Here is a 24,975-nt window from a genome sequence, read left to right on the forward strand (position 1 = left end):
AATAAATAAATAAAATAACCCTTTTCTATTATAAACACTATTTGCCCTCAGTACCTCGAACATATACTCACACTCATGTTAATACCTGGAAATGTGAAATGCTGAACAACATAATGGTTTATTAACAAACATAATTTACTATGTATGTTAGTAGCCTATTTATACTTACACTTAAACACTGTTGCAAGGAGGTAGACTTTAAGAACTTGTGGAGCAAAATAATAAACCAAAAACAAAGCAAAAAAAATTATGGCTACTTTCCACATTTTTCTGCATTTTCTTGATTCTTTCTTTTTATCTAAACTTTCCAAACAGATACAAACAGTTGGCAACTTGGCCTACATCGTTAATTCAGTGATTTAGCATTAAGCTTTGTATCAGTAGAAACCCGGCAGTTTATTCGAATTATGGTACTTTCCCCCCTCATATCCCCCTGAGACGAGAGAATTATGCATTTTATTTATGGAACAAATCCTCCGATGACGCAAATATTGTCATTTTGCGTCATCTGAGGATATTTGGCCAGAGGCTAGAGACTACAGGAGCTAGTTCCGCATGTTTTCAACCCGCCCACAGAGGAGGGATCTCACTCACAGAATGTAAATGTGCACGCCCGCTGCCGCTCGGCTCTGGCATTCATAACAGAGCGTTACGGAGCAAAGTGAGTGTTTCAACTTTTCAATGAATTCCTATGAAAGTGTAGCTTCCATATGCAATCTGATAACGCGCCTGACTGGACACGCGCCGAGAATGACAGCCGCGCTTACCTCAGCTCTGCCCAGATCTTTTCTCGTGATGAATGAAATCTGACTCCTGCTGCGTCTGTGACGTGACTTTCGTTCGGCTCACTCACACTTTATTGAAAAGAAACGTTCAGTTTTTAATTGTAGTTTCTATTCTCTAACTGAACGAAATGATTTTATTACTATGAATATCAAAATGACGTTGGGGGCGGTGCCGCGATGGGAAAGTGATAACCAATAGCCATGGCTTTGGGAGTGGCCTCGTAGGGCAGCGAAGCAAGTGCATTCTGGGAGTTGTTGTCTTTCATCCACATGAGACAAAAATTAATTTTCTGTCTTTTCTCAGTCTAGAAGGCACCAAATAAAAAAATTATTTCACATTTATACTACATAAATGACAGTTTAAATACACATTCATCTTCCCAGTGCTAAAATGCCCCTTTAAGGCCCACTTTGTCAAGGGCCTCTTGATGCATGTGACATACAGTTACATTATTGAAGGGTCATGAAACCCCAAAACACTTTTTTTGAGATGTAAACAGATATGTATAGGCTGCACATCATTGAAAACACTAAAGGTACTCATTAATGTTATTCATATGTGAAAAATAGTTATTTTTGCATTTTTCAGAGCGATTTCTGTCTTCCGGTTTGTTGAGTCGGAGCAACGTCACAAAAGCTGACGTCAGCGTGTACTTTTGGCCCAAGTATGGGGCTGCTCCAACATGCTGACGTTGAATGTTTCGAGTGATTCTCGACATACACTCACCTAAAGGATTATTAGGAACACCTGTTCAATTTCTCATTAATGCAATTATCTAATCAACCAATCACATGGCAGTTGCTTCAATGCATTTATGGGTGTGGTCCTGGTCAAGACAATCTCCTGAACTCCAAACTGAATGTCAGAATGGGAAAGAAAGGTGATTTAAGCAATTTTGAGCGTGGCATGGTTGTTGGTGCCAGACGGGCCGGTCTGAGTATTTCACAATCTGCTCAGTTACTGGGATTTTCATGCACAACAATATCTAGGGTTTCCAGCAGGATAATGCACCATGTCACAAAGCTCGAATCATTTCAAATTGGTTTCTTGAACATGACAATGAGTTCACTGTACTAAAATGGTCCCCACAGTCACCAGATCTCAACCCAATAGAGCATCTTTGGGATGTGGTGGAACGGGTGCTTCGTGCCCTGTGCATTGCACAAATCTCCATCAAATGCAAGATGCTATCCTATCAATATGGGCCAACATTTCTAAAAAATGCTTTCAGCACCTTGTTGAATCAATGCCACGTAGAATTAAGGCAGTTCTGAAGGCGAAAGGGGGTCAAACACAGTATTAGTATGGTGTTCCTAATAATCCTTTAGGTGAGTGTAGATATTAATGACATAAAGCTCATTCAATCCAATCACTGCGCTGTAGTATGCATAAAATATAATTTAGTTATTATGCATGAGACAGTCACTTCTGTCAGGTTCGTCTTCCATCATTATTGTTGAGATATGCAGGGGAAGTTTTGGAAGCAGCGTGCCGAAAAGTCAAGGAGGAAAGTGAGGTGTTGTTTTCAGCGTGACGTAAAGGTGCTCCCTGGATTACTTTCGTGTGGGTAAAGACCGATAATCTACGGTGGAACAGCCGAGGCAGATGGTCGCGCAGATACGAAGTAAGGGCGCTGAGCGAGCTGTAACCGGGACGCCGTCTGTAGAAGCCATTGCTACAAAGGTTCGGTAAAGTAAAATGAACTTGAGGAATCGTACGGTGCACCAGAAAAGGGGCTACTTTGGCTGATAAGCCTGGGTGACCTGAGGATTACAGTCAGGCTTCCCTGCCGAGTAGGCTACATCTCCGTGGGCCCCCCAATCCTCTATCGCATCGCAAGCATGTAGAGACCATGCTGATGATGAAGATGAATGAGAACATAACCACGCCGGCGCGTTGTTCATCTTGCCAAAAAGTGTGCATATTTGGACAAATATAGATTTATTATCACGTTTGCAATATATTTTGTCATACAGAATAACATTTAATTTCATTTCTCACTGAATTAGCCTATTCTGATCTGAAGAGCTGAATGACATTCAGAGCGATCTCTGTCTGTTCTTCCTGCTGCACGCCACTTATGATCTCATAGCTCTCTCATTCACTGTACTCATCCCTCATCTCATCTCTATTTTGTAAACATTGCCAACGTGTAAACCAAGAACATGTCTCAGAAACGCTGTAACTGCTGCTGTCGGTATCGCTATCCATGTCACCTGTGTCTGTGCATTGATGGTTTGCAAATTAGCTCATTTTAATGCGCCTAATGACACTCCCCTATTTATACAAACCATTCCCTCTTTCCACACAATACCCATCCCACCTTTTCGCAGTCGACCACGCCCCTTTTTGGAAGCCTTTTCAAATCGAAGGTGTGAAAAACCCCCGCTGCAGCAGGGGGGTTTCATGACCCTTTAAAGCACTGCTGTTTGCAGTCTCATCAGTGCACTGAAGCTTCGTTCAGCTTCAGCTGAGGATACAGGGATGACCAACAACAACCTAACAAGCTTCTCAACCTCATCAAATAAGCCTCTCACCTCACTTGGCATTGCTTTCAGAATGCATGCAGCTTCATTACTTGATATGATTGTATGCTTTGAAAGAAACATTGGTAGCTGAACATTTACATTTACATTTAGTCACTTAACAGACACTTTTATCTAAAGCGACTTACAAATGGGAGCAATAGAAGCAACTAGAACAGTCAAGGGCAACAGTATGCAAGTGCTGTAACAAGTCTCAGTTAATCTAGCACAGAACACACAGGACAGAACTTTTTTTTGTTTATTTTTTTAAAATAAATAAGACAGACAGAAAATGAATAGAATGATAAGTGCTATTCTTGATTGGTCAGGTGCTGCTGGAAGAGATGTGTCTTTAGATGTTTTTTGAAAATGGCTACAGACTCGGCCGCACAAATTGACATAGGCAGGTCATTCCACCAGGTGGGGGCGGTCCAGGAAAAGGTCCGTGAGAGCGATTTCATTCCTCTTTGGTATGGCACCACAAGGCGTCGTTCACTGGCAGAACGTAAGCTCCTGGAGGGTGTATAAGTCTGAACAAGCTAGTTTAGGTTTATTGGTGCAGAGCCAGTGGTTGCTTTGAAGGCGAGCACCAGTGCCTTGAATTTGATGCGAGCGGCTATTGGCAGCCAGTGCAGACTGATGAAGAGAGGCGTGACGTGTGCTCTCTTCGGCTCGTTAAAGACCACCCTCGCCACTGCGTTCTGGATCAGTTGCAAGGGTTTGATAGTGCATGCTGGAAGGCCCGCAAGAAGAGCATTACAGTTGTACATTACATTACAGTGTACATTACATTACATTACAGTCATTACAGTGAACCTTCAAAATATCCTTGTTTATTTCTGGAAACTGTACAATCACATCACCCATCTGCCCAGAGAGGAGGACATTCTTCCTCTAAACTACACAACACAGCCTCATACTGGCTAAGAACTGTATCAACAGCTTGACCACACACTGTCCACCTAGTTGGACACAGAGGTTTAACTTTTTTTGGTAGGTCCCTCAGATGTTAGATTGCTAGCCAATACCCCTTTGAATTTCCCTAATTGGTTGCTCAGAGTTCCAAGGTCATGGACCCACTGCAATGTGCCACGTAGTAAGGCAGAGGCACTGCCAGCACTCTGTGTTGTAAGATTCACACAATGTGCACCACAATGCACATACAAAGCCAATGGCTGTTCTCTCTTCAACACTGCCTGTGCCCCTGAGAATTTCCCTGACATATTGGCTACTCCATCGTTTGTCTGACCTTGCAAGCCGGAGATTGTAATATTCAATCTCAGGAGCACATCAATAGCTAACTTAGCTATCTGCTCACCAGTTGTCCCTAGAACCTCATACAATCCCACAAAGATCCCACAAAGAAAAAAAACTTCCTGTGGCACAAGGTCTTGATCCACATATCTGAGACATATGGAAACCTGCTCTTTCCCCTGTATATCCTGAGTACCATCCATTATGATTGAAAACTGAAGCACAGACAAGGACCTGGTTGTTGATGCAATTTCCCTAACAATTGTGTTGGCAAATAAAGCTAAGTACTCATTTTGGCACTGTGGACTGATATAATCATGGCAACGTTTGAACCAAGAGGATAGAATAGGGTCCTTGGTGGCAAGGAATTTCACAAGATGGTAAAAATAACCCTCATTAATCTCATGTCCTCGAAAGGCAACTCCCTGCCTTGCTAGATATTTCAAAGAGCCCATGATTTGGTCGAGACAGTACCTCGCCTCCTCCTGTAATCTAGCCATTGAACTGGATACTTGTGTGTGCACTGGAGTTTGCATTACTGGCATGATGGTGGGCTTTCCTTCTCTTGTGGCGATTAAAGCATGTTTCCAATTGTTAAACCCATTAGAGCAAAAGGCAAGGTCATTTATTTTCTCTAGAGTCCCAGATGAAAAAATACTATAGGATATTATAGTAAAATTACTTACTTATTATAGTAAATACTATAGTGTTTTTGAACCGTACTATAGTAAATATACTACAGTAAATTAACAAAGTGTAGTATATACTATAATTTAGGGGTGTAACGGATCGCAGTTGATCCGTGATCCGTACGGATCACGACCCACGGTTCGGCACGCACGTGACCCGCGGATTTATTGTGCATTTTTTTAAACTTGTGGATTAATCTGAATTGTTTAGCGATCGCAGACTAAAATACTTTTTCTGCCAATATTGCTTTTTAAGTGATCTCGTTCCTTTAAACTCGATGCTGAGTTTCAGAGAAACACATGTGTTCACGTGAACGGGGCATGTTAATCAGTCAACAGTGGCTAGCGGAGAAGTAGAAGAACTTGAAAAGCCTCCCGCATGATTCATATCGCATGTATGGGAGCATTTTGGCTTCCCCGTAAAATATAATGATGACGGAAGAAGGGTGTGGACAAAACTGTCTGTGGTACGAGAAAGCCGTATGAAAGTGGCGCATACATCGAGCATATGGCACCTGCTGACGCCCGTTTCACACATACTCTGTTTGCAGTGCGTATTTTTTCCGTACCCTTGTTAACGGATACAGCTTTCACTGCACGCGGCTTCGGTCTGTCAGTGAGTTCCAGGAGCGCGTGGCCATACAGCTGTGCTGCGATCGTTTCCGCACAGAGTCTATTTTTTTGATGTGCTGGCGCTGAATTAAAGGAACAGCGCATCCGCATTAAAACAAACATGTATCGATGCAAAAATCTAGTAATTCCACCACAGATGCATATAATGTAACGTCTACTCGGTTTTAAAGTCAACACATGGCTTTTTGCCTTGAGTAAAGCAAGGAAAACGGCCTTTAAGTAAACAAGGAGAAATAATGGAGAGCACCTGTCCTTTCTTGGAGATGGAAAAACAAAGTTCTTTATGACCTGCAGGATTTCTTGTAAAAAGATTTAAAAACCAAAGTAAAACGTAAGTTTAAAATGTTTGTTATTTTAACATAGTCTATTGTCTGTTTTGCAATTTGCATGAGCAATGTAATATATACATCTAAAGTAGGTATTAGGCTATATAAATACAAAGTAATGAATTCAATAAAACGTTGTTTAAGTGTAGTGCGCTTAAACATGATATCTATAAAATAGTGTATAGGCCTACAAAGAGAATTGCAATGCTGACAAGTGTGAGAGGTCTACTCTCTCCCCTGAGAATGTTGACATCCTAATCTCTTTAAAAAAAAAGAAGAAGCTCAGGCCCATTTTCACGTCTCAGGTTGTTTTTAGTCAAATTTGATTTATTCAGATGGTTATATATTTATTTTATTTTTGTTAACAGCAAAAGTTTCTTGTTAACCTATAAACCATATAGGTTATGTTAACACCAAAAGTTTTCATGTAATAAATGGAAAGCAAATAAAAAATAGTCTCCTCCCCCTTTTATTCTGATCCGAAAAACGATCCGATCCGTGACTCATGATCCGTAGTTCGATCCGAACCGTGAGTTTTGTGATCCGTTGCACCACTACTATAATTTACTACAATATACTACAATTTACTGTAGTATATTTACCATAGTATGGTTCAAAAACACTATAGTATTTACTAGAGTAATATTACTGTAATTTTACTATAATATACTATAATATATTATAGTATTTTTTCATGGGGGTGGTCTTTTTGATGGTGTATGCTTTGACACACTCAAAACAAAGAACTTTCTGCAATGTAGGACTATAATGCTAGCCTGGTCTTACCAGACTCTCGTACATTTCATTTGTACATAGAGTCTGGCCACTCTCCATTGACAACCGTTTACTTCCTTGAAGGCGGGAACTCTGCTGAATTTTAAAACTATTGGATCTGCCAAGAGTCACTCTGGATCTGCCTAACCAATCGCTAACGCTTGGTCGTGACGTCTGTCACGCGTCGTTCGCCTTTCATTCTCACATCAACTGTGCACACCACCTCAGTGTCAGTGATAAAACCTTGTGCATTCGGATTGTGATTTATTCACGGTGTAGAGGAGAGTTTTGTGATCGAAACGCGCTGCTCTCGTGGTGCATATCTCGTGCAATCATAACATGATTGTATATGCTGTAAATAAAATGTCATATGCTTGGTATGATAAGAATAAATGCTGCCATAAATAACAGCCCAATTCAAATGTTTACGTGCTTTTCTTCTTTTATTTTTTGAGCGGTGATGAAATATTTTGCTCTTGTAAACACTTGCCATCATTTAAAGAAATACAAGTCTAGAAATGCATCCAAATTATAGCGCACGGTGCTCTGCAGGGGTCTAAAAAGGATATAAACAGTGAATTTTGAAGTGAGATATTCTTGAAAACTCAGAGATGTGGATTCGGAGAGCAATTACAATACCACACGACCTTGGTGTTTGTCAAAAGCAGTAGGTAATTCAGCCTGGGGTTTTTTCACGGGTGGAGGGAGATGGACGGCTTCAGCCAACTCCTTCACCACTAAGGAAGCGAGCTGAAAAAGACTTTTCCCGGACCACAACATCATGGCCACCAACAAAACTCAGCAGTGATTGTTCTTGCTCCGTGTAAAGGAGTTTGTTTGTTCAGGGAAGAAGGAGGCGAGAACCGGTGAACGTTTAACAACTTTTAATCAAATAATAAACACAAAATTAAAGTAAAAGCGGCAGCCCCTCACGGACGACTGCCGCGCACACACATAACAAAACGTAAACAGAACACAACTTAAAATCCAGGCCTGGTCCTCTCTCGTCCTTCACCAATGTCGCTCGTCCTTTTATGCCTCCGTGCTCCCTCATGAGAGCACTCGAGACCGGTGTGTGGCTAAGAACGCTCGCTCTTCCACCTCCACATACAGCGGCTTTAACTTCTGGACATCAGAAGTGCCACACACTCGCATCTTTCACCGCCGCCATTACTGAACTACAACTCAAACTAGCGCACGACATCAACATCATTGCTCTCAGCCACTCCCTCTGTTCGCTGATTGGACCGGTAAAAAATTGTTCGGGAGAAAACCTAAGCATATACAGCAGTCCCAGATGTAGTACTGAAGGTAAATTAAAATTGAGCGGAAGTACGTAGGAGGGCAGAGCCAGGCTACTATAATGCAGCCATGGATGTTGACTAAACCACTTTCCCTGAAACCGTAATTTCTTGTTTTGAAGTTTCTATACTTTTATGAATTTTGGATCAGGCTGGTATGGCTTACTTCCCATGTTCAGGACACTGCTACACTGACTTGCTTGAGGATCACTGTGTAATGCCACGCCAGCAGAGGGAGCCCATGCCTGAGTATTGACTGAGACCACTCCCTCTGCTAGCTCTACAGTGACATCCGGTTTGGCAGCCATATAGCCTAGACATGCCAAACAGTAGTTACGAAGTATTGCCAGTTTTCCTGCCTTACAGAGCGTTCTCTTGCTATTGTATGACTTTCTGATTGTGTATGACTAGGGTTGGGTATCGTTTGGGTTTTTTTCGATTCCGGTGCCAAACCGATACTTTTAAAACGGTTCCGGTGCCTAAACGGTGCCTGAACCGATACTTTTTTTTTTTTTTTAAATGGCCACAAAACGAGGTGGATAACATTAAATGGCTTTTTATTTATTTATTTAAATTGAACCATTTATTAAAAGTTTAATGTATACTTAAATGTATGAATATAAATAAATACAAAACACAATTGACTTATTTACAAATTATAATTGACTTATTTACAAATTCACAGTAAAACCTAATAGCCACCTAACCCAACTACAACAAGCCTAATATAACTCTAAATAACAGTTACAGTAATAACAGCAGTTAGCCTAGTCTGTATTCTCGGTCTGCTACTAACCAGCTTCGAGCTTCAGCTTTATTTTGAAATATGATCATTTTCTCTGGCTAAATATTTTAGAACTCATCGCCTTAATGTTTCCATGACGATGCGTCATGTTTCTCACATGACACAGCAGCCGCAATAGCGCTGACAGCTCAGCTGTATCGGGTTTATTTCGTTTTTTCTTTTTATTCAAAATATTCACAAACTTCTTAACTGTGTCACGAACTATCTGATGTTCAAATGTGTGAGTCAATGTGTGTTAGTTGATCTATAAAGCGCAATGGGCGGCGCCATGTTAGTTTGCGCCTCAGAATCGGATCTGTCGGATTTACAACACTTGAGTTCATTCTCGTCTTACAAAATACATGAAAGTAAGTGACCAGTGAACTGGAAGAAGAATAGAGTAAACGATATAGCTACTATTTAATGTGCATGTATCTGATGTGAATAAAACATGTAACGTTAGTCAAATTATAACCGCCTGAAAGGATTGTCATTGCCGCTTTCATAGACATCAGTAGGGTTGGGAATCGTGAGAAATTTTCCGGTTCCGGTTCCGGTTTCGGTTCCGCCTAACGATTCCGGTTCCGATTCCGGTTCCATTAAAATTATTACACAAATAGTGGTAAAGGAAAAAGGCACAATACGCAACTCAAACAATCCATTTTGTGTTTATTACTTGCTCTAAAATTAATTTACAGGTTGGCAATGTCAAAAAAGTCCTGAACTGTACATATATTACAGTATTAATTAAGCCATTCTTGCAACACATTGTTTTTCAAATGAACACCTCTGAAATTGTCTTATTACATTTTATCTCTCTGTCTCTGAATAAAACCAAGTTATAAATTATATTTATTAGTTATATTTATTAATTAGTTGTATATTAATTTAATAGTAATTCAGTTATTCAGTGAACTTGTAAATAATAAATTGCAATTCAGCATTACAAAGGTAATTGTGCCTAAACGCTTACCTAAACCATGGTGACTCAACGGTTGACATACATATATATATATATATATATATATATAGGCCTTACACTATAAATCTGGTATAAGCCCTGAGGCACTCTGTGTTGTAGCAAATGTTTTGTCAAATTGCTAGTGCAGCCTCCTTTGCATGTTATTAACTTTTCACATTTTGCTTCATTATCATTCATTCTTTGGAAATGAATCCATACTTGTGACTTTCTCTTCGCCATGCTGGTGGTCAACGAGAAAATATCTGACGCAAAACCGTAAATGTGTAGCGCGAGGGCTTTCAGGCTGAACTGCTGCACTCCTGGAAGCGGCAGGCAACGTAATTAATATTCATGAGGAGGTGAGCCAGGGTTGCCAGGTTTTCACAACAAAATCCGCACAATTGCACAATCGCTTCAACCCGCGGACATGAAACACAGCCCGCGGCAACAGTGGAAAACGGGAAAGCGGGAAAACCACGGACTTGGCAACACTGGCTGTCACTCGCTATGAAAGGATACGCTTCCAGCGCTTCGCACACACATTGCACCAGAACCGTTTTCGGAACCGAAACTTAGGAATTTCGCGCGGTTCTGGTATTTTTCAAAAATCAGTTTCGGTTCTGAATAAGAACCGGTTCTCGGTTCCCAACCCTAGACATCAGTGTGTGTTTTTTGCTAGTAGCCTACTTATGAGCATTTAAATGTCTGAAACCTGGAATAAACATGATGTCGTTGAAAACACTGAATAGTTGTCATGAGTTGTGATGTGACCAGCGCTGAGCGTGTCTCTGGCTCGGTGCCAGCCAAAGCACCCGAAAGCACGTTTGAATTTTGGCACCGAAATGAGGAACCGAAATCTGCGTTCTGATTCGGTCCGGTACATACCGGTTATATAAGTACCGGTGCCATATTGGAACCGGATTTCGGTACCCAACCCTATGTATGACCCATTGCCTGTTTCCCTCGTTTCCTGCTATTCGGATTGCCCCTTTTGTTTTACTGTTTGGACTGGACTGTTTTTCTGTGTACTGGACCTATCGCCTGCTTCCACGGTTATGATTATTTGCCTGCAGTTTTGGTTTGAGTTTGCACTCTCCTTAATAAAACTTCTGCATTTGGATTCTAAATCAGACTCTGCATTGTCACACACTGTTGCTCTCACTGACTGTCTCCTGAGGAGCAAACCAAACTTACCCTGCTCTTTATCCACACTGATATCCTTTTATGCTAAGCACCAATTAACTTCACTTTCATATAATAAAACAGGTAGACTATATTTATATTTAATAATTTGCTACTAATCAATAGTAGTATATCTCATCACAGAATCACTTTAAGACCTCACCTGAAGCCCTGAAGGTCCAACTACTTCCTCAACCTGATCTATGAAATCTTCATAGATTTTCCTATATGTAATTAAATAATGGACTTATGAATCAAATGCACACGCATCATAGTATGCATTCAACACATCATGTTTATTTTTCAATTTAATATACAGCAATTTAAATAAGGGGGCATGGTTTTGTGGAACCCACCTTTTAATATGCATGATCACTCCAAATGAATTGACAATTTGACACAGGCTAATTAGAACCTCACCTGAAGCCCTGACGCTGTTTCCTCACCCTTCTCTGCATCTGTAGTGGTTCGAATCTGTCTTTCCTGCATACAAAATGGTTCTAAATGGCAATGTGAATATTACATGTTTTACTCTGGCCTTTTATAGGGTATGTATTGGCAGACAGTCCTGGTAACTTACCGTTGTCGTCGACACACCAGCTTGCTTGTCTGTCAGTGCAAGCACAAAGCGAAGTAGCCTGTGCTTTGACACTCTCCCGTGCGTGTAGCGTGTCAGATACACCCCCCCCCCCCTCGGTTTTTCAGCCAATCAAATGATGGCCTTTCTTGTACTGTCGTCCTGGCCATCAGAATCAATGCGAATAGCACCACAAAGGAGTTCGCTAAAATATTGGTAGGGACAATTTTGTCAATATTGATTGGGACTAGTACCTATCGTCCCCCCTAAACTTACACCCATGTGACAAGCTAGCAGTTTAAAATGGCAGGCGAGTAACAATTGCATCAGAATCGTCTCCTTCACACTGCTGCCATCGTCGAAGACACAACAGTAGAACAAACCTTTCTTCACCACATCCGATGGCTTCCCTTTGCAGAATCTGCGCGTTGACCCATCGACCTGCCGGACCCACACAAGCACTGCATCGCCGGCCTGGGCCTGGGCCTGGCCCACACTGAGACAGCATTCACCGGGTCGGACTGTGTCCACTGCTCTGACATGTCAGTCCATTTCCTGAGGTCTTGCAGAAACATAGCTTGTGGTCTTATGGGAACAAGGCCCGCTGCTGCCAGTGAGCCGCTGGTGGGCTCGTCCCTCCTTCTGGTCGCCCTTTGTCTACACCGCATTTCCACGGACAAGAGTTTTCACCCACCTCCCGCCGTCGCGGACTTTGTCTCCTTCGGTGCTGATGAGGAAGAGGGCTCCATGTCCATTTTGGCTTCGGAGAAGGACGGGGCAGAACCGGAACTGGAGCAGGATCACTCTGAATCTGACCACGAGGGCCCGAGTGACCTGCAGGATGAGAACCAGAAGAACCTGCCAGGAGTAAACTGGATTCCTGGTACTCTCAGTCGGGCCGCCGTCAGGCCACTTTGAGGAAGAAAGTGCCTTTTTTTCTGAGATTCGTTTTTGAGGGCACAGCATACCAGTATTTGGTGCTCCCATTCAGGCTGGCTTTAGCCCCATGCACATTTTCAAAGTGCGTAGATGTGGAGCTTTCCCCTCTGAGAGTGAAAGGCGTGCACATTCTAAATTTTCCGGACGATTGGCTGATTTTAGCCCACTCATGGGATGTGCTTATCAGTCACACGGGTTTGCTGCTTCGTCATCTAGAGTTGCTGGGGCTGCGTGTGAACACGCAGAAGAGCATGTTCACCCAGAGTCAGTTAATAACATATTTGGGGGTGTGTTTTAACTCGGTGGCGATGCGAGCCCAGACTGGGCCGCTCTGTTTCCATGAGGGAATTTCAAAGGCTGCTGGAAATCATGCCGTCAGCTTCATCAGTCTGCTATCTGGGCCTTCTACAAATGAGGCCGCTACAGTTTTGGTTGAAATTCACTCGATTTTGGCTCGATTCCCTTGGAGTGCGTGGACCACGGGCCGTATGCACATTCTGGTCACTCACAGCTGTGTCAGCGCTCTGAGACCATGGCATGACCCAGTATGTTCAGTCGGGGGTGCCCTTGGGACCTCAGGCTGGGGAGCAGTGTGCATGGGCATACTGACGTTAGGTCTGTGGTCGGAGTCACAAGCAAGTGGCAAATAAACTTTCTGGAGCTGGAAGCAGTTTCCCTAGCTCTGGAGGCTTTTCTGCTACAGTTGGAACACCGGCATGTGCTGACTGTGGTCTCGTATATAAACCTCAAGGACGGCATTCACTCCGAAGCCCTTTTCAAGCAGGTAGCGAGCCTTATAATGAGGGTGGATCAACTTCTCCTCTCTATCAGAGCGACGCACATTCCCGGCCTCCTGAACCACGGAGCGGATATGCTCTTGAGGAACGGGATTCTTCACGGATAATGGAGGCTTCACCCCCCCAGTCTGTGCAGATAATTTGGGACCAATTCGGGAGGGCAGAAGTGGATCTATTTGCGATGAGCGAGAACTCACACTGCCCGCTGTTCTTCTAACTGTCTCAATCCCCATTAGCGGGGGATTTTACGTGTTCCCTCCAGTGAAGATTTTGCCTCTAGTGTTATGCAAAATCAGGGAGGAGAGAGCTACGGTGATCCTCGTTGCTCCGGACTGTCCAAACCAGCCTTGGTTTCCAGACCTGATAGAGATTCTGGTAGCCCCTCCCTGGCGAATTCCCCTTAGGAAGGACCTGCTGTCTCAGGTGAGCAGCACGATTTGGCACCCCAGCCCGAAGCTGTGGAGCCTTCATGTGTGGCCATTTCAGGGACCTTAGAGGCAGATGGTGCCCTGCCTTTGCATGTGCTGGACACACTCAATGAGTGTCGTGTGCCTTCCACTAGGGACCTTTACGTTCTGAAATGGGGAGTGTTCGTAAAGTGGTGCAGTGACGCTAACATTTTAACAGTTTCTTGGAGCAAAGGCTGGACGGTGGAAGCCTGCCATCAATGCTTATGTTTTATGTGGCCGCTATCAATTCGTTTCGTTCCCCGATTAATGGGCAATCGATTGGGAGACATGCTGTGGTGGTCAAATCTCTAAAGGGAGCTATGAGGCTAAACCCCCGTGGCCGCCTTTGGTGCCACCGTGGGACTTAGCGCTGATCATAAAGGCTCTCTCTCTACCCCGTTCGAGCCGCTGGAATCTATTGCTTTAATGGAGCTCTCTCTTAAGACTTATCTGCTTCTTACCCTTGCTTCCCTCGCAGTTGCATTTTTTTTGGCCCCGGCGACTGCAGTGTCACTCTCCGGCCAAAACAAGTGTCTCTCTACACCCTTCAAGGTCCAGGCCATTTTGCTACCCGCTATCTGCCAATTAAGCCGTCTACCTTGCATGATGTTGATGCTCAGAGAGCTGTTTGCCCTGTCAGAGCTTTGCGGATGTATGTAGACCATTCAGCCGCTTTTCAACAGTCAGACCAGCTCTTTGTGTGCTATGGTGGCTGTTCTGAAGGACAGGCAGTTTCTAAACAGAGGCTTTCTCACTGGATCATGGACGTTATCATTTCGGCTTATACGAGCCATGGAAAGGAGTCCCCTCTTTACCTTAGAGCTCACTCGATGAGGGCAGTTGCCTCTTCATGGGCCTGGTCTAGAGCAGGGGTTCCCAAACTTTTCAGCCCACGACCCCCAAAATAACAGTGCCTGTGAGTCGCGACCCCCACTATCCTCGGCGTTGGTTAAAGACGTACAAAAACATGACGTGCAATTGCGCACCGGTACTAAAAGGCCTATCCAAACATGAGCATTATGACAACATAAAAGAACAGTCTAACAACCATAATATTATTTTAGTAATTTATTTGAACTATATATATATATATATATATATATATATATATATATATATATATATATATATATATATATATATATATATATATATATATATATATATTTATACACACAATAGTATTTACTTTCATTTCAACATTAACCTCACCTAATGAGATGGGTGAGCACAATGCTTGGAGCACAGCAAGTTCATTCTTGGTTTAATTTTGGAGACCGATACATGATAATGCGATCTGTATTTATTTTTAATGCTCGTGAGTGCAGAGAAAGTCTTTTCACACAAGTAGGTAGTGCCAAACGGCATCAGTACATCAATAGCGGCCTTGGATAGCTGTGTGTATTCCCTCTCGACTGAAATCCAAAACTCAGCCAGCGTCTTGGAATTAAACGCTGTCTTTAAGGTTCGGTCACTTGACAGTTCAACCAATGCATCCTCAGATGTCAGTATGTCAGATGATTTGCCCTCCTTACGGTGAATGGTGATCTTATCCAGTCATATTGTTCTGGAGCTGTTTCCTCTGAATAATACCTGCTAAAGCGTTCAAGGAGGGCTTGAAGGTGGGTAGAGATAGATTTCTTCAATGTGTTAACACTCTATGAATTCGTCCAGCTCAGAAAACATATCAATCCTATTTCAACTTGCTCAAGTTTTCTCCTGAATGCGTGGATTTTATCATTCAGTGACATGATGCTTGTGTTTTCACCTTGCAATGACATTTTCAGTCCATTCAGTTTTTCAAATATGCAAGACAAATACGCTTGTCTTGTTAACCAGTCGGGATCAGTGAGGTGATCAGCGAGCTGGAACCCATGCTCCATTAGAAATAAGCGAACTTCGTCCCGCAGCTCATACAGGCGGCTGAGCACATTCCCTGCTGAAAGCCACCTGACTTCTGTATGGAACAGAGAGCACTCATGCTCCAATCCCAGTTCGTTACAGAGAGTGGCAAACAGCCTGATATTGAGTGGCTTTTATGTAGTTGACTATTTTTATCGCAGTCTCAAGAACACGTTTAAGTTCTGGGTCAAGTGTTTTTGCCGCAAGAGCTTCTCTGTGTATAATGCAATGCGTGAAATTTACAAGAGGCGCCACTTGTAAAACTCTTGCTTTAAGACCTTTCTTTTTCCCCAGCATTGCTCCTGCACCGTCTGTACACACACCGATGCACTCGCCCCAAGACAGTCCTTCTTCTTTAAGTTTGGTGTCAAGTTTTGTGAAAATATCCTCGCCTGTGCACGTTCTCTCCAGCGGGGTGCAAAACAGAATGTCCTCATTAAGTTTTCCATCAAAACTGTATCTGACGAATGCAAGCAGTTGGGGAGAGTTTGATACATCTTTGGATTCATCTAACTGTAAAGTGTATTTCCCTTTCTTCACTCTGTCCACCAGCTAAGACTTTATGTCCTGGGCCATGTCGGAGATGCGCCGAGCAATAATCCCGTTAGACAGCGACACTGATTCTAACTCACAGGCCAGATTATACCTATGCAAAGCCTGGTTTATAGCTATAGCAGTGGGTTTGATAAGGGTTTCCCCGATAATGTGTTGCTTTTTTGCCTGTGCAATTAAATATGCCACCTCATATGATGCCTGTTGAGCTTTGGCAGGGATTGTTGTTTGTTTAGTTAGGACTTTCTTTTAACCTTGCAACTTCTTTCACCGGAAAACAATCTACTGTTTTAGCAGCAAGAGAGGGGTGCTTGGGTTTCAAGTGTCCTAGCATTTTTACAGGCTTTAGGCTTTTCATGTGCAAGCACCTTAGTGCACTCTACGCATTGGGGATGTTGTACTTCATTGATGATGATGCATGTGAATCCATACTGGATAAATTCCTCTCGATACTTCCTACATTTGGATGAATGCTGATCCGAATGATGCTGGATGTCCTCTTTATGCACACGCCGGTCTCTTTCTGTACCTGGGGTCGATGGCCATGGCCTTTCTGACAGTGGCGCTTCTCCCCTCTCCTCCGCTGGCCTCTCTGCTGGCCTCCCTGCATTGCCTTTGGTCGATATTAACCAACTTTTCATTTCGACAAAAATATCCTAAGCTTAAAGCCTAAAAAAATGCCTTACTGTATAAGAGGGTGTGGTAAATTGACCTGCTGCAAATGCTGCTGTTGCTATGTCGTTAATCTGTCATAATCACCTCAGGTGGCAAGTTCGAGGTGAAAGGAAAATCGATAGGCTGATGGCTTTTTTATTTACATGGTTTTATTTATAATTTACCTTTTTATTTTATTTTGTTACAATTATGTTTAAACTATGATCTTTTGTAATCGTTAATTTTTTTTATTTGATTTCGGGAAATCATCTCGCGACCTTATAAGATCACAAACTAAATTGTGGATTACCGCCATCTATTGTTATATCACGCATCTTGCTGCTTCAGATTTCCATGAGATGCGACAAACAGGAGTGGATTGATATTTCGCATGAATCAACTAGTGAAGGTTACACTTTTATATGTTAGCTACTCCCCTACACTGCCTTTAAATGTATTGTCTATGTGTTTTGTTTTCACAGGACGTTGTATTGGACAGCAGCTCCGTTGCAACGATGAAATAGACTGTGTAAATCAATTAGATGAGACTGGCTGTGAAGTGTTGAATAGAAGAGAAACCAAATGTACCGACATGTTGATCATACCAGGAACTGAGAAAGCTACTCAAGGGTAAGATTCAACAGACTGATATAGAAATGTACACATATTTTTTTATTTTAAAAATAGAATAACATGCAATTCAGCATTGGGAATATGTTTTAAGAAATACAAATAATTTATTAAGAAAGTATGTGTTTTGATATGTCATGTTATTATGTGTGTACTCACAAATACCCAGACAAATTAATCCAGGGCTATTTAAAACGAACTAGTGAAGGCAAAAGGGCATTTCACCAAAAATTGTGAATATGATGATGACAGTTTAAGTATCGATGTAATTACTCAAAGAGTATTTCAGTATCTGAAGCAATCATTCAAATTTATAATGTCTGCACATGAATGAAAGTCAGGTTTGGAACCACATGACTTACGGGAGAGTAAATTATTACTTTTTTGGGGGGGTGGAGTATGCTTTTAATGATAAATATCAGTAATTCTGCCCTAGTGGAAAACTAAACCAATAACTGAATGGCATATTGTACAGGACCAAATGTATTGATTTCAAGCAGATTTAAAGGGAAAATACTTAAGTCCACACATCACATGTTCAGTAGCTTTATATTTCAGTATATTTTAACAAGTACAACATGTGTCCAAATACTGAATTATTTTTGTTTAATTCCCTCAGATATAATGCTTTAACTGGATCTTTTATGAATCATGTTCTGGACCCAAGATACTTTGGAGGTGTTTGTGAATACATCTATAATGGAGAGTGGCGGAAACTCACGTATGATCCTGTCTGTGAACACCTCGGTTATGATGATACTGAAAAGTATTACCGGAAACCGCACAACTTCCTCTCATATCAGATAATGGTATGCTCTAATTTCTCTGGTTCTTTAATTTTGCAGAAAATAACTTTATTGCTTTAAATGTTAATTTCCCATTCAAAATTTACAGTATATATTATATTATCCCAAGAAATTCTAAAGAAACTGTGCCATTTATGCTATATGTGCTATTATGCTGCACATTTCCTAAATCCTGTCAATCATTAATAATACAGACAAGCAATTTATAGACTGGACCTAGGTCTCAGATCAATCTCAAACCAACTATCTCAGCTATGTGCCAATTTTTGCTTTTTATTTATATGTTTGGGTTTTTTAAAAAGAATGTTTTAGTTACCATGTTTTTACCAGATTTACTGATGACTTACTACAATCATCAAACAACAGGTAATAATAGATACAACCCCAAATCAGAAAAAGTTGGGACAGTATGGAAAACGCAAATAAAAAAAAAGAAGTGATTTCTAAATTTACTTTGACTTGTATTTCATTGCAGACAATATGAACACAAAATATTTCATGTTTTGTCTGTCATATTTTGTGTTCGTTTTGTCTTTGTCATGTCATTTGTAAATATGCACCCATTCCTGTCATTCAGACCTGCAACACATTTCAAAAAAAGTTGGGACAGGAGCAATTTAGGGCTAGTAATGAGGTAAAATGGTTAAATAATGATGTGATTTGAAACAGGTGATGTCAACAGGTGATTGTAATTATGATTTGGTACAAAAGCAGCATCCAAGAAAGGTCTAATCCTTTAGGGGCAAAGATGGGCCGAGGATCACCAGTTGCCAACAAATACGTGAGAAAATTATTGAAATGTTTAAAAACAATGTTCCTCAAAGAAAGATAGGAAGAGATTTGGATATTTCACATTCAACAGTGCATAACATAATTAAAAGATTCAAGGAATCTGGAGGAATTTCAGTGCGTAAAGGACAAGGGCGCAAGCCTAAGCTGAACAACCGTGATCTCCGATCCCTCAGGCGGCACTGCATCAAGAATCGCCATTCATCTATAAGCGATATCACCACATGGGCTCAGGACTACTTTGGCAAACCTTTGTCAAGTACCACAATACGTAGTTACATCCACAAATGCCAGTTAAAACTGTACTGTGCCAAAAGGAAGCCCTATGTTAACAGTGTCCAGAAGCGCCGTTGACTTCTCTGGGCTCGGAGGCATCTGGGATGGACCATCACACAGTGGAAACGTGTACTGTGGTCAGATTAATAAGTATTTGAGGTATTTTTTGGGAGGAATGGACGCCGTGTGCTCCGGACCAAAGAAGAAAAGGATCATCCAGACTGTTACCAGCAACAAGTCCAAAAGACAGGGTCTGTCATGGTATGGGGTTGTGTCAGTGCCCTTGGCAAAGGTAACTTGCACTTCTGTGAAAGCACCATTAATGCTGAAAAGTACGTAGAGATTTTGGAGTATAATATGCTGCCTTCAAGAAGACATCTTTTCCAGGGACGTCCATGCATATTTCAACAAGACAATGCAAAACCACATTCTGCACACATTACAAAGTCCTGGCTGCGGAGGAAGAGGGTATGGGTACTTGACTGGCCTGCCTGTCTCCAATAGAGAATGTGTGGCGCATTTTGAAACGCAAAATGCGACAACGAAGACCCCGTACTGTTGCCCACCTTAAGACTTGTTTGCAGGAAGAATGGGACAAAATTACACCTGAAACACTTCATCACTTGGTGTCTTCAGTCCCTAAACATCTTTTAAATCTTGTGAAAAGGCATGGCAACATTACAAAGTGGTAAATGCTTTACTGTCCCAACTTTTTTTGAAATGTGTTGCAGGTCTGAATGACAGGAAAGGATGCATATTTACAAATAACATGAAGTTGACCAGACAAAACATGAAATATTTTGTGTTCATATTGTCTGCAATGAAATACAAGTCAAAGTAAATTTAGAAATCACTTCTTTTTTTTTATTTGCGTTTTCTATACTGTCCCAACTTTTTCTGATTTGGGGTTGTACTTTACTCTTAAGATCTTATCATGTTGTACTCTTCACATATTCGGGGGATTGCCACCTTGTTGTGGTGGAGAGGCTTGTGTGGTCCTGTGAACCCAAGAGCAATGCCGTCTGGAGCTATGCTCCTGGTAGGGCACCCATGGCGGGAAGGACCCTGACAAAAAGCAATTCAATTCGGTGTGGTCCGATCTGCCTTTTTTGCCTCCGATACCGATTCCGATACTTGGGATTCAGTATTGGCCGATACAGAGTACTGATCCGACACTAAAATAATAATTTTAAAAAACACTGAAGTGCTGAATTAGGCTACCTAAAAAACTAAATGCTTCACTGTGTGGGAGAGACTGGGATCATTCTTTTGTGAAAGGCTAATAATTATGTTCATATACCTTTGTAAAACAATATACACACAAACGTAGTGAATTATTTATTAAATTCTGGCTGACTCATTCATGACTCATGATTTTGTAATGTATGACTCATGCATTCATGAAAAACAAGTATATATATTTATAAATGTATACACTCTAAAAATAAAATTGGTTATTGGCTCGTAATCATATAGGGGAACCTTTTTAGGACAGAACAATAAAGGCTATTAATCATCTTTCATTGCACAAAATTATTGTAATATAAAAGGCTATAAATGCTTATGCGCATTCTGTGCACAGAATAATGCGCTTGAGTCACAGTGCTCAGCGGCAGCGCTTCGCATTGAAAAGTTCAAAGCACAAAGGGAAGAGATATTGATGCGTAGTGTAATCTATCCAATAGTTTATTGAGCATTTTCTTTTAACAGTTTCAAATTTCAGTTACTGTGCATGTGAATAACTATTATAGTGCTCTCTACTCCAGTGTTGTGATCTAACAGACACCCTGGAGAAAGTAACATGTGAAACAGCCTTAAACTCCAGCCAGATAAAGTCATTTTATGCAAAACCATAGACCTATCTACAGATCAAGTAAAATAATAGGAACGCTGAATCATCTTGGAGAGAGTTTCATCATGTTGACTACCGTAACCGAACGTGACACACAGTTTGAATACTCAATGGAGAATGACTGACAGCCGCAACGGAGGGAAGCATTCGTGTGAATTTGAATTTAAAAACTTAAATAGGTAACGCTTTAGATTACAGCCTGGAAAGTACTGCGTAAGTAAAGCAAATTTACAGTGTAACTTTTGGTAATTATAGTGTAACTATAAAGTATGTATGTGTAGGTATAAAGGAACATATGTAATATTTGGGGAATAAAGGGGTAACTATCAGGAAAATTAACGAATGATTTATACCGTTAGTATTTTTTAACTAAGGGTAATTATCTTATATAATCTCTAATAATTATTTTTTAACTAAGGGGTAATTATCCATGTAGTTACAGGGTAAGTGTGAATCTATGGGCTGTAAATTAAAGTGGTGCTTGTTCCCCTCTTGTTTCATGTAGTTACAGGGTAAGTATGAATCGATACTCGGTTACTTAACGTAACCTCGGTTCTCTCTAGAAGAGGGAACGAGTATTGCGTAAGTTCCTTACGCTACGGGAAAGTATTCTTTCTTCGAGATTTCTGAAAAACCCAAAATTATCCTTAATTTTGTAACATTGTCAACGCAGTGCGGCAGCCTGGCAGACCATAGCAGGCTATACCAGCGTGCTATTGGCTGCTCTGCTGGCTACTGCAGCAGCCTATCGGTGAGCCCGCGTGACGTGGCGACCAATGAGGGCGCTTCGCGCCCACCTGGCTTCATTTGCCTACAGGTGGGGCGTGGCCACGTGTATATAGGCAGGGCTCACAGGCTGCATATTCGGTTTTCGTAGTTCTGAAGCGTAAAAGCCCGCGGTGTGCACGGCAAGGAACGCAATACTCGTTCCCTCTTCTAGAGAGAACCGAGGTTACGTTAAGTAACCGAGTATCGTTCTCTTACGAGAGGTTCTCTACCTCTGGTTACAACGGGTGGTTACAACACCCTGTCTTATGAATGAGGGAACGGCACCTGCCGGTCGCCTTCAAATTCACCACACCTTGTCTCATGAATGAGGGAACGGCAACGCCGGTCGCCTTCAAATTCACAATATCTTGTCATATAAGTGAGGTAACGGCACCGCCGGTCACCTTCAAACTCACAACAGCTCTTTTCGTAAATGAGGGAACGGCACCGCCGGTCTCCTTCAAATTCACAATATCTAGTCATATGAGTGAGGTAACGGCACCGCCGGTCACCTTCAAACTCACGACAGCTCTTTTCGTAAATGAGGGAACGGCACCGCCGATCTCCTTCAAATTCAAGTAAGCCTCGTACCGAACTTACTACCAGTATGTGAGCTATGTCTGCGCAGAATCACTGGGCAGAACCAACAGCCTTATTGAACTGATAACACTTTCGCCTGTAAGGCAGGAACTTCCAGATTGTAAAATCTCACGAACGTAGACGGGGAGGCCCAGCCTGCCGCCATGCAAATATCGTGGATGGAAATCCCTCTGGCCCAAGCCCACGAAGAGGCCATGCCTCTAGTGGAGTGTGCTCTGACACCTAGCGGGCACTGCAGGTGTTTGGAAGCATAAGCTACTGCAATCGCGTCCACTATCCACCTGGATAGGGTCTGTTTCGAGGAGGCGAGACCTTTAGTGCGCCCTCCAAACGAAACAAATAGCTGCTCAGAACGCCTGAAGGCGGCGGAGCGTGTGAAGTAAACCCTCAATGCCCTGACAGGGCAGAGGACATTGCCACCGTCCCCCTCGTCGGGTGCTGGCAGAGCCGAGAGGGAGACAATCTGCGCCCTGAAGGGAGTGCCTATCACTTTGGGGATATAACCATGCCTCGGCCTAAGAATGACCTTGGAGTCATTTGGGCCGAACTCCATACACGTCGGGCTCACTGAGAGCGCGTGTAGATCCCCCACGCGTTTTACTGAAGCCAGAGCTATCAGGAACGCGGTTTTTAGCGAAAGGAACCTCGGTTCCACAGTCTCGAGCGGTTCGAAAGGATGAGCCTTCATGGCCTCTAGGACCAAGGCCAGATCCCAAATAGGAACCGATGGGGGCCGCGGGGGATTCATCCGTCTGGCTCCTCTGAGGAAACGGATGATGAGCTCGTTCCTTCCTAGCGTGCTGCCTAGCGTCGTCTGAGCGAACGCTGCTATAGCCGCTACATACACTTTGAGCGTGGAAGGGGACCTGCCCAGTTCCAACAGCTCCTGGAGGAAGGGGAGCACCCGCTGGACCCCACATTGCTGTGGATCCAATCCCTTGGAAGCACACCACTCAGTGAACACCGACCACTTAGAACTATATAACCGCCTCGTCGAGGGGGCTCTAGAGTGTGAAATCGTGCTCATAACCCCTTCGGGCAGGTCAACGGGTATCCGTTGGTCACCCATACATGCAGAGACCATCGCTCTGGATGGGGATGCCAAACTGACCCTCCTGCTTGAGAGAGGAGGTCTGCTCTCAGCGGAACTGGCCAGGGGGGTGAGTGCGACAGCTTCACCAGCTCTGGGTACCAAATCTGGTTCTCCCAGCGCGGCGCTATAAGGAGCACCGGGCGGCGCGTCTCCCTGATTTTCGCTATGACCTGGGTCAATAGGGAAATCGGCGGGAAAGCATACAGCGGGAGGCTGGGCCAAGGTTGGGACAGCGCATCCTCGCTTTTGGACAGAAACGTCGGGCAGCGGGCGTTCTCTTTTGTTGCAAAGAGGTCGAGCTCCGCTCTGCCGAATAGGCGCCATACCAGCTGGACTGTCTGGGGGTGCAGGGACCATTCTCCTGGGAGAATGAGGCCCCTGGACAGCTTGTCCGGGCCCACATTGAGGTGGCCCGGTACGTGCGCAGCTCTCAGCGAGCGCAGCGAGCTGTGTGCCCACACGAGCAGGCGTTCCGTCAGATTGCCCAGACACCTGGACCTGACACCGCCCTGCTGGTTCACGTAGGACACCACCGTGGTATTGTCCGACCGGACCAACACGTGGTGTCCTCGTATAAACGGGAGAAACTGCTTGAGCGCGTTCTCTACCGCTATCATCTCCAAACAGTTTATGTGTAGGAGTTTTTCTCCGCTCGACCAGATGCCCGAGGCCGGTCTGCCCTCGAAAACGGCGCCCCAACCCGAGGTGGAGGCGTCCGTCGAGATGACTTTGCAGTGTGAGATGGCTCCCTTTGTCACTCCCCGCTGGTACCAGTCGGCTACTAACCAGGGCTCTAGGGCTGCAACGCAGCCCTGAGTCACTCTGATCCTGAAGCCTCCGGAAGCCCAGGCTCTGTGAGGCACTCGGGCGTTTAACCAGCGTTGCAGCGGGTGCATGCGCATTAAGCCCAGCTGGAGCACAGCTGCAGCTGAGGCCATACGTCCCAGCATCCTCTGAAAAAGCTTGAGAGGTGCGATTTTGCCCGGCCGGGAGTACGCAGCCATGCGCCGAACTTGGCGCGCGCGTTGGGGTGACAGGCGGGCAGACATAGTCACAGTGTCCAGATTCAAACCCAG

At 43.2% G+C, this 24,975-nt stretch overlaps 1 protein-coding gene across 2 annotated transcripts in view; it reads left to right on the forward strand.

Annotated features, from left to right (window-relative positions):
- Positions 1 to 24,975, forward strand: part of c8a (complement component 8, alpha polypeptide) — a 67,897-nt gene that overhangs the window by 2,000 nt on the left and 40,922 nt on the right. For both annotated transcript variants that reach the window (XM_079819539.1, XM_079819540.1), the window contains exons 4-5: positions 17,568 to 17,715; positions 18,335 to 18,524. In XM_079819539.1, coding sequence (XP_079675665.1) covers positions 17,568 to 17,715; positions 18,335 to 18,524 — 338 coding nt within the window. The remainder of the gene's footprint in view (positions 1 to 17,567; positions 17,716 to 18,334; positions 18,525 to 24,975) is intronic.

Source organism: Gobio gobio, assembly GCF_949357685.1.
Source record: "Gobio gobio genome assembly, chromosome: 6".
Taxonomy (NCBI): domain Eukaryota; kingdom Metazoa; phylum Chordata; class Actinopteri; order Cypriniformes; family Gobionidae; genus Gobio; species Gobio gobio.